This window comes from Trachurus japonicus, chromosome 18 (genome assembly GCF_045865225.1).
Source record: "Trachurus japonicus isolate A0001 chromosome 18, Traja_1.0".
Taxonomy (NCBI): Eukaryota; Metazoa; Chordata; class Actinopteri; order Carangiformes; family Carangidae; genus Trachurus; species Trachurus japonicus.
Genome location: NC_140924.1, coordinates 5801262 through 5815426, shown reverse-complemented (window position 1 = coordinate 5815426; position 14165 = coordinate 5801262). Strand labels below are relative to the sequence as shown.

General features: G+C 38.6%; 1 protein-coding gene and 1 pseudogene across 1 annotated transcript; both read left to right on the top strand.

The window, feature by feature from the left end:
- Positions 1-944: 944 nt before the first annotated feature.
- On the top strand, positions 945-2548 carry LOC146968486 (uncharacterized; annotated as a pseudogene).
- A 7152-nt stretch (positions 2549-9700) lies between these two features.
- Positions 9701-12555, top strand: LOC146968485 (uncharacterized). Its single transcript, XM_085806319.1, has 3 exons — positions 9701-9940; positions 11749-11853; positions 12304-12555. The coding sequence occupies exons 1-3, from the start codon at positions 9745-9747 to the stop codon at positions 12411-12413; spliced, it is 411 nt and encodes a 136-aa protein (XP_085662445.1). The 5' UTR covers positions 9701-9744; the 3' UTR covers positions 12414-12555.
- Positions 12556-14165: the final 1610 nt, after the last annotated feature.

Below are 14165 nucleotides of genomic sequence, written 5' to 3'. Positions count from 1 at the left end.
ACATCCAAATACCTGTATGACCGACGAGCAAAAAAAAATTAAATAAGTCCATGTTTTAAGCTTGTTAGCAGAAGCTCTCAGTGTCTCAGTTCACTGCTTTGCCTGTGTCAGTCCACGGCTCCGCAAATCGTGCGGGCTATGGATGTTTTTTGATGTTTTTTTGGTGTGTTTTTTTGGATGAAGAAAAGTGAACCCCGTTCGCAACCGTCATATGGCAGTGCAGTGCTGCGCCGAGCCCCCCTGTAACTCCGAGAAGGCACGGAGGACTCTGAAACTTCTCCCAACCCTTAGTTGACATGAGGGTGAGTAGATAATGAGTGAAATTTCAATTTTGAGTGAACTATCCTTTTAAAACCATGTCAGGAACTTCAGAGGCACTAACACTTAGGAACGGCACTAGATGCCAGGGCAGAATCGCTTGTTGACACGATACATGAGCAATGGCATTGGCCAAAATTGTAGTTTGTAAATTGAGTAGTTAAACTACAAAGTAAATGACTCAAAAAGTAGTTGAAAGCTCAAAATATGAATGTAGTTGAACTAACGCATGTTTCCCATTAATAAATGAGTCTGTGGCGGCCCGCCACTCTCTCTCCCTCGTGATGGCGCACACATACGCACTTACACACACAAACACAGGCACATGGACGGGTCTTGTTGTAATGGTAATAAACAAATGCGCTAAATCGTGCTAATGTTCAAATTGCACTTGTTATCTGCATGGGGTGTCCCATTTCTAAGTCACAAAATAGCCCTTAACACTTGGTTTTGAGGACTATTAAGATTAAGAGTTGAGATTGAGGGTTAAGATAGGAATTGGAATTCACCCAAAGTCTCTCCAACACTGCTACGAGTCATTCTCTATGGAGGTGTAGTTTGATTAACTGGAGGGTTCTGTTTGATCAAGGTGACTTTATGGATTACTGATTGATGAATGGATGCACATGGCTGCAGGAGATGCTGTTGGTGTCCACTGAGAAGATAATTGTGGTTGACATGAGATGAGTGACAGTATGAAGACACTGTTGTTCATTATGTGTTTCATTGTTTCTGCAGGTGATCAGCACCTGTTGATGATAAAAACAGAGGATCCTCCTGAGTTGACCACGAGTCTGGATCAAGAGAACCCAGAGAGTCTACATATTAAAGAAGAAAAGGGAGAACTATTGACCACTCCAACGTTCTCCCTCGCTTTTCTTCATGTGAAGAGTGAGGATGAGGAGGAGGAACCTCAGTCCCTACAACCTCATCAAAGACAAACTGAGGCAGAGCCTCCATCCAGCAGCTCAGCTGAACAGATGGAGGCTGATGGAGACGACTGTGGAGGATGTGAACCAGCCAGGAACTCAGATCAACCTGAAGATCTTCAACCAGATACAGATGATGAGGTATCAGAGTCGTTCTCTGAAGCTGAAGACAGTGATGATGACTGGAGAGAAACCAGAGCATCTGAGTCAGGTTTGAACAGTGAAGCTGTTCATGTAAATGATGAAGAATGTAACACTGGTAAGAAGTCTCACCGCTGCTCAGAGTGTGGGAAAACATGTAAAAAAGCCTGGGATTTGAAGGTACACATGAAAATCCATACAGGAGGGAAGCCATTTGACTGTGCTTCCTGTGGGAAAAAATTTGGCACGAAAGGGCATTTGAAGGTACACATGAAAATCCATAAAGGAGAGAGACCATTTGACTGTGCTTCCTGTGGGAAAAAATTTGGCAGGAAAAGGGCATTTGAAGGTACACATGAGAGTCCATACAGGAGAAAAAACATTTGACTGTGCTACCTGTGGTAAACAATTTAGTCGAAGAGAAGGTCTTAAACTCCACATGAGGATCCATACAGGAGAAAAACCATTTGGCTGTGCTGCCTGTGGTCAAAAATTTAGTCTGAAAGGGAATCTAAATTACCACATGAGGATCCATACAGGAGAGAGACCATTTGAATGTGCTACCTGTGGTCAAAAATTTAGTCTGAAAGGGAGTCTAAATGACCACATGAGGAGCCATACAGGAGAAAAACCATTTGGCTGTGCTACCTGTGGTAAACAATTTAGGCAAAGAAAGAGTCTTAACCTCCACATGAGGATCCATACAGGAGAAAAACCATTTGGCTGTGCTACCTGTGGTAAACAATTTAGGCAAAGAAAGAGTCTTTACCTCCACATGAGGATCCATACAGGAGAAAAACCATTTGGCTGTGCTACCTGTGGTAAACAATTTAGTCGAAGAGAGGGTCTTAAACTCCACATGCGGATCCATACAGGAAAGAGACAATTTGGCTGTGCTACCTGTGGTCAAAAATTTAGTTGGAAAGGGAGTCTAAATGACCACATGAGGAGCCATACAGGAGAGAGACCATTTGAGTGTGCTACCTGTGGGAAGAAATTTGGCAGGAAAGCGCATTTGAAGAGGCACATGATAGTCCATACAGGAGACACCATTTGACTGTGCTACCTGTGATCAAAAATTTAGTCTGAAAATGAGTCTAAATGACCATATGAGAGTCCATACAGGAGAGAAGCCATTTGGCTGTGATAAAAAAAATTAGGCTTTGAGCGAATTTTATTGTGCACTTGAGAGTCCACACACAAGAGAAACCATTTCATTGTGCTATTTGTGGGACAAGATTCACCAAAAAGTCAAGTCAGTTTTGTTACACACAAGTCATTTACTTGTAGTTTTTTTGACGAGATATTTTGTCAACAAGAAGATCTTTACGTGCACACAAGAATGTGGTATAAATGAATAATGGTTTCAAGCGCTTTGGGTGACATGAAGAGCGCTATATAAATGTAAGCGAGTGAGTGTTGAGTATATGTAAACTCAGGAATGCCACTAAAAGCTGCAGCAGAAACAAACTGCTCCAGTTACAAGTTGATAATAATAAATTGTGTTAAAAAGGGATTTTTATAGTTCTGTAAAATCTCTTTCTGGTATTGTTGTACTTTGTGGAAACATCTTTTGTTTTGTTACTAAACTAATTGAGGGTTCATTAATTTTAAATTGGAATACCATTTTCTCTGAAGTTTGGGGTTTAATGATTAAAACGGGTTGAGGATCAGTTTTTATATTTTAAGTTATAATTGTCACTTTGCGTATGAATCCTCCACGGTTTCTTGTTTAGCAAATTAAAGTTGCAAATCTATACAAAAAAGTCTGAAACATCATAATGCCTATTATTTTTCAGTGCCTTGTAGTGGGATTTTTGTTGCATCAGTATCTGTGTCTAGTGTGTAGATTCTATATTATAAATCAATTATAAAATAGACGAAAGAACACACATACTGAATACATTTTCCTTTCTTCTGAAACTGAAATCTGCCCCAACTGTAAACACTTCTAGGTTAATAACATTTCTCTTTTCATGTGCTTATGGCTGAGCTCTTTTTAAGAACTTTAAACTGTATCTATATTCTTTTCTTCTGCCTTTTTTTATTCTTCTTTGCCCTATGTTTAATGTTTACAGTTTTTTTACAGTTACTTTCTGTTCCTTTTAAAGATTTTGTCTTTATGAGTACACATTGAGCACATTGAGTTCGCCATGGTATTAAATGCGCTACATGAATAAAGATGCCTTGCCATACTTTCGCATTCAGACTTCATTTAACTTTTTTCATTCAACTCCTAGCTCATCTTCTAGTGTTTACCTGCAGTAGCAGTTTTAAATCCAGGAGATGGCGGTTTATTCCAACCACATGGCTAAGAAGAAGAAGAGGAGGATAGGTTTCAGTTTCTAGTCGGACGGCTTGAAGACACGCACTGACACCGGAAAAGGAGGAAGAGGAGGAGCAACACGCAGGTCTCGATGGAGGAGATGAGAGATACCACGGCGTCCTGAACAGATAAGTTGTTATCACACTAACCTGAGTCTGTGGTTGACGAAGTGTTTGTTGAAGTTGTCGCAGTTTCTACTCGGATGATAGCCTATTTATTCATATCCAAACTGGAGGAGAGTCGCGATTGGGGAAACAATAGAGTCATTTGGCGGGAACAACCGAGAGTTTGAGTAAATAAAATGTCTCCGGTGGAGTTTCTGAGAGGATTCGTTACCGAGAGACTCACCGCCGCCTCCCAGGAAATCTTCGCGGCCGTGGACAAAGTCGTAGCCGGCTACGAGGCGGAGGCTTCGGGCTTCAGACAGGAGATCGAGCGGCAGAGGAACCTGCTGGATGTTCTCCTGCAGCCTCGAGTCGTTCTCAACAAAACAGGTCGGTGATTCAGTTTTAAATCCATGAACCTCAAAGTCCTTGTTTATAGAGAAAGAGCACATGTTGTAGGCCTACTACATTTACTGCAGGAAGTCACAAAGTTACAAGAAGGTATTTTTGTTGAGGCGACTTTGCAAATCAAAGCTTTTGACTATCAAGTAAAAAAAAAATCATTCTTTCTATTTGAATTCATACCTGTAGTTCTGTTTCTGGAGTCATCGCCACAATCTGCTGTTTTTTTTTATTGCAGTTAACTGTTCCTTTTTTATTTAATTTTGATTACTAAATGACATTTTAAGGCCGAATTTACCTCAGCCTAAGACAGCAGTGTTTAAGGTTCAGGTGTTGAATCATGACATCCTCACACAGACTTAAATTTTTAGAAACATTTTAGTCGTAAATTTTATCACTGGAGTTAAATTCAGGATTGAACCACTAGGAGATGCTCCACACACTAACCCTATTCTTATTAATTGGTAGCGAGAACTGAGGCACTCAGAGTAGGAGAGTGATTTAAAAAGCCTTTATTGCAGCATGGCCATACAAATTAAAAACAAGCCATCGCATTGCGGCCACAGGCCGTCATCAGGGCTGATATAAAATGGCCGCCCATATGTAACCTCCTAGCTATAGGGAAAGGTCACATGTCTGGGTGGGCCTTATGGTAGAAACACAGATTGTGGTGTTTATCAGTAGAATACAATATACATCCACATTTAAACAGACATGAAAGAAGAACAATTGAATTGAAATCTTTATTGTCCACTGCCGTGGAAATTCATCTTTGGCCTCATACAGGATAAAAACAGACATAGTAGTCATTCACAATAGGATACACAAGAACACACAAGACACAGGACACACAAGAGCTTCCCGCACCTTTCCCGTCTGTTAAGAAGCATAAAAAGATCCAGGTGAGTAAATAAATAAGAGTAAAAAAAATAAGTAGTGAATAATGAAAAATAAATAAATAAATAAACAGCTCTCTATATCAAAATCACCTGATCCTGATTGATTCATTAATTTGGTTTAATTTGGTTTAGCAAGACAATTGATGTAGGTACAAAGGATTTCTTGAAAATGTTTCTTGTTGATACAGGGACCCTGAATCTCCTTCCTGATGGGAGTCTTTCAAATGCATGATTTAGAGGATTGAAAGGATCCTGTGAGGCTTTCCTCCTAGTCTGAGTCGTGTAAATTTTCCCTAGCTGCCTCTGGGGGTTCAGTATAATTTTGCTAGCTGTGTTTATAATTTTTGTAAGTTTACTTTTGCTTTTGGCCCCCAGATTCCCATACCAACATGTGATGTTGTATGAGATTATGCTTTCCAGCAGACTGGTGTAGACCGTCTTCAGCACTTTCCTACTGACTTAAAAGCTGTTAAGTCTCCTTAAGAGAAACAGTCTCTAGGTGGCTTTCTTAAAAACGTGGTCAGTGTGTTCAATAACACAATACAAAATATGAGTGAGAAAAATTCACATGCCAGCAGAAATATGCTGCTCTTCAATTTTATTGCTTTAAAGAAAAAAAAAAGACATTTTTGGTCAACATACTGTAGGTTCAACATAGACATGTTGGGTGATATAAAGAGGAAATGAAAGTCCTACCTCAATACCCACGTGTAAATCAGAAATATTTCAGTAAAAAAATACAAAGAGGTAGACATATTCTAGATGGGTGTGTCTTTAAAAACCATGTTTAAAATCATGTTGGGAACTTCAGAGGCACTAACACACACTGAGTCAGGTTTGAACAGTGAAGCTGTTCATGTAAATTATGATGAATTTAACACTGGTAAGAAGTCTCACTGAGCTCAGGGTGTGGGAAAACATTTAGTGCAAAGGGGAGTTTGAAGAATTCATACGTTAGAGAAACCATTTGACTGTGCTACCTGTGTTAAAACATTTAGACATAAAATGAATCTTGAAGACCATATACAACTCCATACAAATGAAAAAAACATTTGGTTGAGCTATTTGTGGACAAAGATTCACCCTGCAGACATATTGTTTCTTGCACACAAGTGTCCATTCAATAGTGAAGCCATTTGGTTGCAGTGTTGATGAATGGATGCACATGGCTGCAGGAGATGCTGTTGGTGTCCACTGAGAAGATAATTGGGATTCATGATGTGTGTTTCATTGTTTCTGCAGGTGATCAGCAATTGTCGATGGTTAAAGCAGAGGATCCTCCTGAGTTGACCACTAGTCTGGATCAGGAGAACCCAGAGAGTCTACATATTGAAGAAGAAAAGGAGGAACTATTGACCACTCCAACGTTACCTATCACTTCTGTTCATGTGAAGAGTGAGGATGAGGAGGAGAAACCTCAGTCCCTACAACCTCATCAAAGACAAACTGAGGCAGAGCCTCCATCCAGCAGCTCAGCTGAACAGATAGAAGTAGAGATAGAGGCTGATGGAGACGACTGTGGAGGATCTGAACCAGCCAGGAACTCAGATCAACCTGAAGATCTTCAACCAGATACAGATGATGAGGTCTCAGAGTCGTTCTCTGAAGCTGAAGACAGTGATGATGATGATGATGATGATGACGACTGGAGAGAAACCAGAGTACCTGAGTCAGGTTTGAACAGTGAAGCTGTTCATGTAAATGATGAAGAACGTGACATTGGTAAGAAGTCTCATCTCTGCTCAGAGTGTGGGAAAAAATTTAGCACAAAGGGGAGTTTGAAGAGACACATGAGAACCCATACAGGAGAGAAACCATTTGACTGTGCTACATGTGGTAAAAAATTTAGCCATAAAGATCATCTTAAACACCATATAAAACTTCATACAGGAGAGAAACCATTTGACTGTGCTACCTGTGGTAAAAAATTTAGGCATCGTTCAACCATTAAAAACCACATGAGAACCCATACAGGAGAGAAACCATTTGACTGTGCAACCTGTGGTAAAAAATTTAGACATGAACCTAATTTTAGACAGCATGTAAAACTCCATACAGGTGAGAAACCATTTGGTTGTGCTATTTGTGGACAAAGATTTGCCCAGCAGATAAATTGTTTGTACCACACAAGTGTCCATTCAAAAGTGAAGCCATTCGGTTGCAGCGTTTGTGGGAAAACTTTTATGGAGCTGGAGAATTTTGTGTTGCACATGAAATGCCATAGAGGAGGGAAAGTGTTTAGTTGTAATGATTGTGGGAAAATATTTTTCCGACATGATGCTCTTGAGAGCCACATGAAAGTTCACACAAAAGAGAAAGCATTTGATTGTGCTACATGTGGGAAAAAGTTTAAGGCAAGAGGGAATTTAGTGTTGCACATGAAATCCCATAAACGTGATGATCTTGAGTAGCACAAGAAAATCCAAACAAAAGTGACACCATTTGTTTGTAGTGTGTGTGGGAGAACATATTCGACAGCAGAGAATGTCAGAAGACACATGAAATCCCATTGAGAGAAATCATTTGTATGTAGTCTCTGTAGGAAAAGATTTGTTCAAAAGAAATATCTTCAGACACACACGTGAAGTTTTTGTAGCCATAAATACTCTGATATTTCTGTCAAGAGGAAACGCATGAGTTTATGTAAACTCAGGAATGTTACTGAAGGCAGCAGCACCGTGTGAGGCTGCAGTTATTGAGCTGTAACAGCTCTTCACTACACAGTGAAAATGAGTTTCAATTGCAAAATATTTTGTCAAAGTATGATTTTAAAACTGTATGAAAAATCAACGCTACAAATACATACAAATCTGTTGTACATGGAAACACATGCAGAGTTGTTTGTTGATCTAAACTGTAACAGCTTATTATAATACAATTAGAATGATTTGAGTGTTGAATTTTTATTGTTGTAGGTTGCATGAAAGAAATTCATTATGAAAAGTGTCTTTCTGGTATAATTGTACTTGGTGAAAAAATCTTTTGTTTTGTTACTAAATGAATTCAGCATTCATTCATTTTTACGTTTGAATACATTTTTCTCCTAAGTTTCTTGTATGTTTAAAATTGGTAGAGGACAAAATTTTACGTTTTGAAATAATGTTTGCAGACCCCAAGGAGTTTGCTTTTGGTTATTAAAGAGTCTCATATTAATGTGGATGAATCTACGTTACCCACACTTGTTAATCCATCCATTTTCAATAAATATATCATTTTGTCTTTTCTGACTTATTCTTATTTTGATATTATTACTATTATTATTACTATTACCACGATGGTATCTGATCGTCTTCGAACCTCAGACTATCATTCTTGATGAATGAAAACATTCTTGGCAAATGTTTTCGCTTTCGTCCGTCTTGCTCCGGTCCAAGAATTTCACCGTACGCGGAAGCTCATGGGAAATGTAGTGTGAAAAACACTTTGCTTTCCGAAACTCCTCGTTGTCCCTTTAAAGGCATGCACCGAAAACCGGAAAAGCATCAAGACGAGAGATATCACGACATCTTCCAAGATGTTTCTCTACCTCCAAAATAGAGATTTATTTTACAACTTTTGTAGTAAAAATGACTTTAATTGCAATCTCAAAGATTTTACATCTCTTACCAAAGCCATACCAAAAGCATTACTTTCCCTAGCCAAAAATATTTATTTGTACTCTCAGTCCTCATCTCGTCTCCCTACGCTTGTCATAAATTATATTAATTTCCTTAATAAAAGGTGTTAAAACAAATTCATGTGATCTACAGTATACTATGATCTATACCCTGTTCAAGCTGAAATAAAAAGAAATAAAATTAAGAATACATTTGATGAATAATATCTAAATTGAGAGTGAATATTTTTTTAAACACCCAGTTTCACCCAAAACAAAAGAAATACATTACAAAATGTAGACACTGAAACAACAGAGCACCTCTTTATTACATGCTCTTAAACTGTAAATTATTTTCAGATTGGTTAAAAATAAAAAACTCAGCAATGCCTGACTTCACTACAATAGTATTACCTTTGGTGTTACATTAAAAGACAAACATTTGGATTTAATGATAAATGTTTTACTAATCTTAGCCAAATTCTTTATTCATGAAGCCAAATATCTAAAAACCTAAAAACGTAATGCTTTGTAAATGAATTTCACCTAAATATTAAGACCTAAAATGTATAGTCCAAACTTGCCAAAGACTTATATTAAGTGTTCAAAAAAGATTTGACTAATAACCTTAACAGTTATTTAATCCTAATATTTATTTGGTGTAGCCTATGTTTTGGTCACGTTTTTTTTTTTTTTTTTATCTGTTTATTTGGTGCTTGTTTGGTTCATCTCTGAAATGTGGTATCTGCTCTTGTTGATTTTTCTTTTTGCACAGATGTAGCCTATTATTTGCCCGAGTTTGTAAATCCATTCGGTTGCAATAAAGTGTTACCAAAAAAAAAAAAAGAAACGATGCGCGCTCCCGTTTTGGCACGACGCCGGAAACAACCAATAAGAAGCTGAAGGACTGGGTTGTGCGTGCGCGTACCCAACCCGGAAGAGAGTCTTTTTTTTTTTTTTTTTTAAACAAACTTTATTATCCGGAAGAGAGTCGCGGTTGGGGGAAACAACAACAGAGTCGACTGGCGGGATGAGTAAAATGTCTGAAGTCAATAATCTGAGGGGATTAATTACCGGGAGACTCGCCGCCTCCTCCCAGGAAATCATAGCGGCCGTGGACAGAGTCGAAGCCGGATACGAGGCGGAGGCTTCGGGCTTCAGACAGGAGATCGAGCGGCAGAGGAACATGCTGGATGTTCTCCTGCAGCCTCGTGTCGCTCAAACCGGTTGGTGATTAAGTTTTGAATTAATTAATTCAGTGTGTGTGTGTGTTAGGGAGGGAGGGAGGGAGGGAGGGAGGATGAAAACAAGTCCATAATTGATAAGAAATGAATCCTTAAAGGTACATTGTGTAACTTATCCTGTTTTCTAAAATCGATTATTTGGTTCAAAAGTATGTTTTTCATTAACCAGTGCATATTATAAAATAATAATACACAGATCCAGTTACATTAAAAAGAAAGGAAAAAAGAAAATAAAAAGAAAGTTCTCGAAATGATAAAATAAAATAACAATAGGCTACACCGATCCAGTTACAAAACATACACAGGTCCAGTTACAATAAAAAGAAAGGAAAAAGGGAAAGAAAAGAAAGTTCTCAAAATGATAACATGACTCAACTCTCAAGTCTAAAAAGTGACTTTACATCTATTCACGAAAACCGATTATTTGGTTCAAAAGTCTGTTTTTCATTAACCAGTAATCCCCCCCATCAACAAAGTGAAGTGTTCCTTTCAGCTCTGAATGAGCCGTTCATATCATTCATATCTCCATGGAGCGGGTAAGCTCGGTGCTGCTGCCATGTGGTGTCGCCATGTTTTTACGTTCAGTGGCAGCGTGACGGTAGGAAACCATGGAAACTCAGCGGAGACACCGGAGCTGTCGGCTCAGGTGGAGGTGGCGTCTTTGAACAGTAACCGTGGTAACGCAGTGAGGAGGAATGGAGCGTTACACTGATGCTGCATTCACCTGCAGTCGGGCAGACGGCCGTCGCTAACAAACCAGATGTCATTTTACTCCACGAGAGAAAGCCGGTAAAACGTGGGTCAGGTAAACAATACCACATCGCCATGACAACATATTGTCACGTGTATTGTTTTGCCTCGTGCTGACGGACCACTTGTTTACATAGAGGCTTGTTTATGCCGTTACGTGCAGCGGCTGTCGTCCGCCTGCCGTCTGCCCAATTTCATGTGAATGCAGCATGAAAAATACGATTGAGTTGCTTGAGATATACAACCGCAACGCTAGATGGGAGGAATTCCTACACAATGTACCTTTAACTAGAAAGAGCATTTCCTGAAGAAAATGCTTGTGGATGCTGAAAGCTGCTGAATGTCATTGCTGAATTAGCAAAATAATTTGAAAGAGTGCAAGTAGACATGCAAAGGCATGAATCCATGACCTCATGATCAGTAAACTTTTATTCTACTATCCATGAGTTTCAAATGTAGTCCTACACCTGCCATGTTGGGGACCCACAGGTATTTAAAACTAATGAATTAGCTCTACGCCAATCAGAAACACAACTCAAATTGAAACACCTGTGTCTCCAACATGGCAGGTGTACGACTACATTTTGAAACTCATGAATAGAGTCAAATACTGTGATAAATCAAAGCTGTTTGAATGCTAGCTGAAAGTCTTATGAATTATGAACTGGAGGGATATCAGTGGGGACAAGGACCGGTTCATCTTTTTTCTCATCAGTATAGATGGTTCTCAAATTTTCTTCATCCTCCTTTTTTGATGTTTTTAGAGATCCACTTTTCTCCTTTGTGAATATACCTTTCGCAAATTTGAAAGGGTCTTTGTAGATGTTTCCTCCTTTCTTTTTCTGCTGCGTCCTTTTAGGCTCTGTGCTCAGCTGAGTTTTGAAAGCCTGCCATAGTATTGATAGTACTACAGATAACTTTGATAGTTTATTTCTGCCTGTGTTTTGTAGGTTAAGATGCTGTAATGTATCACAGATAAAAACCTTCAAAGTTGTTGACAATAAAGCAGAACTTACGTTTTATCTCTGTCCTATGTGCAGATGTGAAGCACAGCAGGAGCCTCCACCATGCTGAGGAAGAGCAGGGAGAAGGCCTCAGGAGCTGCAACCTGAAGGAACCAAAGCCTGAAGTTCTACCACAGAATAGTACGTAAATTGAAATCATTGACCAGATTGTGAGAAAATATTCTGATGCACTGCTGATTCAGGATTTAACCACCAGTCACGTTATAACAGGACATGTAGGATACACTCAACAAGTTCTACATAAAGTAACAATATTATTGATAGTGCTTTTCCCCCCCCTAATTGTGTACATTTTATATCTCAGTCTGAAAGCTTTGATGCAGCTCAGGGCTCTCAGGGAATTGGTTAGAGTCCAGTAGTCTACAATACTTTATTACTACTAGTCATTTTCTATGATGGTGGTAACTGGACGGTTCAGTTTGACTTTATGGATTACTATTGATGAATGGATGCACATGGCTGCAGGAGATGCTGTTGGTGTCCACTGAGAAGATAATTGGGGTTCACAGCAGTCATATGAGTGACAGTATGAAGACACTGTTGTCAATTATATGTGTCATTTTTCTGCAGGTGATCAGCACCTATCGATGATAAAAGCAGAGGATCCTCCTGAGTTGACCACTAGTCTGGATCAGGAGAAGCCAGAGGGTCTACATATCAAGAAAAGGAAGAACCATTGACCACTCCAGAGTTCCCCATCACTTCTGTTCATGTGAAGAGTGAGGATGAGGAGGAGAAACCTCGGTCCCTACGACCTCATCAAAGACAAGCTGAGGCAGCTCAGCTGAACAGATGGAGGGTGGGAAAACATTTTGTACAACCTGGCTTTTGACAATCCACTCATGAAATAAACCATTTGTTTGTATTTCATGAGTGGATTGTCAAAAGCCAGGTTGTACAAGGTTGTGCCACTGCAAAAACTCAAAATCTTTCCAAGAATATTTGTCTTATTTCTTGTCAAAATATCTCATTTCTAATCTCTTTCCACTTAAAATAAGACTCATCAAATTTTCACTTGAAATAAGTGAAATAAATCTGCCAGTGAAAGCAGGTTTTTTGTGCTCGTGATAAGGAAGAAAAATTTGCTCCACTGTCAGATTTTTCTACTTATTTCAAGTGAAAATATGCTTGAAAGAAGTAATAAATGTCTAAAAACAAGCTACTTTTTAATGTTTTGAGTCTTATTTTAAGTATAAAGAGATTTGTTTTGACTAGAAATGAAATTTTGACTAGAAATAAGACAAATATTCTTGGTAAGATTTTGAGTTTTTGCATTATGGTAAATAATTTACTGTTAAAGGGAATCTTAAAGACCACATGAGAACACATACAGGAGAGAAGCCATTTGCCTGTGCTACCTGTGGTAAAACATTTGCTGTTAAACTGAGCCTTAATAACCATATTCAAGTCCATACGGGAGAGAAGCCATTTAGCTGTCCAACCTGTGGTAAAAAATTGAGACATCAAAAGGGTTTGAATCTGAACTTGAGACTCCACACACAGTAGAAACCATTTAGTTGTGCTATTTGTGGAAAAGGATTTACCCGGCAGAATATTATTTTGTTACACACAAGAGTCCATTCAAAAGTGAAGCCATTTGGTTGCAGTGTTTTTGGTAAAACTTTTAAGGAGTTGGAGAATTTGGCGATGCATGTGAAATCCCATAAAGGAGGGAAAGTTCTGGTGTTGTCTTGAGAGAAACATGAAAGTACATACAGTCAGAGGTTAAACCATTTTCTTGTAGTTTGTGTTGGAGTGCATATAAGGCAGTAGGTAGAGTTAAAAGACACCTTTAATCATTTAGTTGCAGTTTTTGTGATGAGACATTTTGTCAACAGGAAGATCCTTCATGTGCACACAAGAATCCTTGAAGCAGAGTAAACGTATAGTTGAAGGTTTTGTTTTCCCAGCAAGAGGAGACGTATGAGTGTATGTAAACTTAGGTATGTTACTGAAGGTTCAGTTATTGAACTGTAACAGCTCATCGCAAGATAGTAAAAATAACATGTAAAATATTTTGTCAAAGTTTATGATTTGTATTGTATGAAACGGTTTGTTCATGCTATAAATGCAATACAATAAATGCTGTGTGCATGTTAAAAATCTGTAGTACATGGAAACACGTGCTCAGTTCAACACAATAAAAATGTATTGCATGTGTTCAATTTTGATTGTTTCTAAAGTGTATCAAATTCCATAAAATTTCTTTCTGGCGTAGTTGTAGGCCTACTTGGTGGAAACATTTTTTGTTTTGTGACTAAACAGATTACAGTAAGGGTTCATCCATTTTAAATTGGAATATATTTTTCTCTGAGGGTTTGGGTTTAATATTTAACACCGGTTAAGGATCATATTTTACATTTTAAGACTTTTCTTATGAACAATCTGTTGCTTGTTTACCAAATCAACGCTGCAAACCTATCCAAAAAATC

Coding starts and splice junctions, on each gene's coding strand:
- LOC146968485 (XM_085806319.1), top strand. CDS start 9,745: ATGAGTAAAATGTCTGAAGTCAATAATCTGAGGGGATTAATTACCGGG. Junction 9,941..11,748: donor GCCTCGTGTCGCTCAAACCG/GTTGGTGATTAA, acceptor TCCTATGTGCAG/ATGTGAAGCACAGCAGGAGC. Junction 11,854..12,303: donor TGAAGTTCTACCACAGAATA/GTACGTAAATTG, acceptor ATTTTTCTGCAG/GTGATCAGCACCTATCGATG.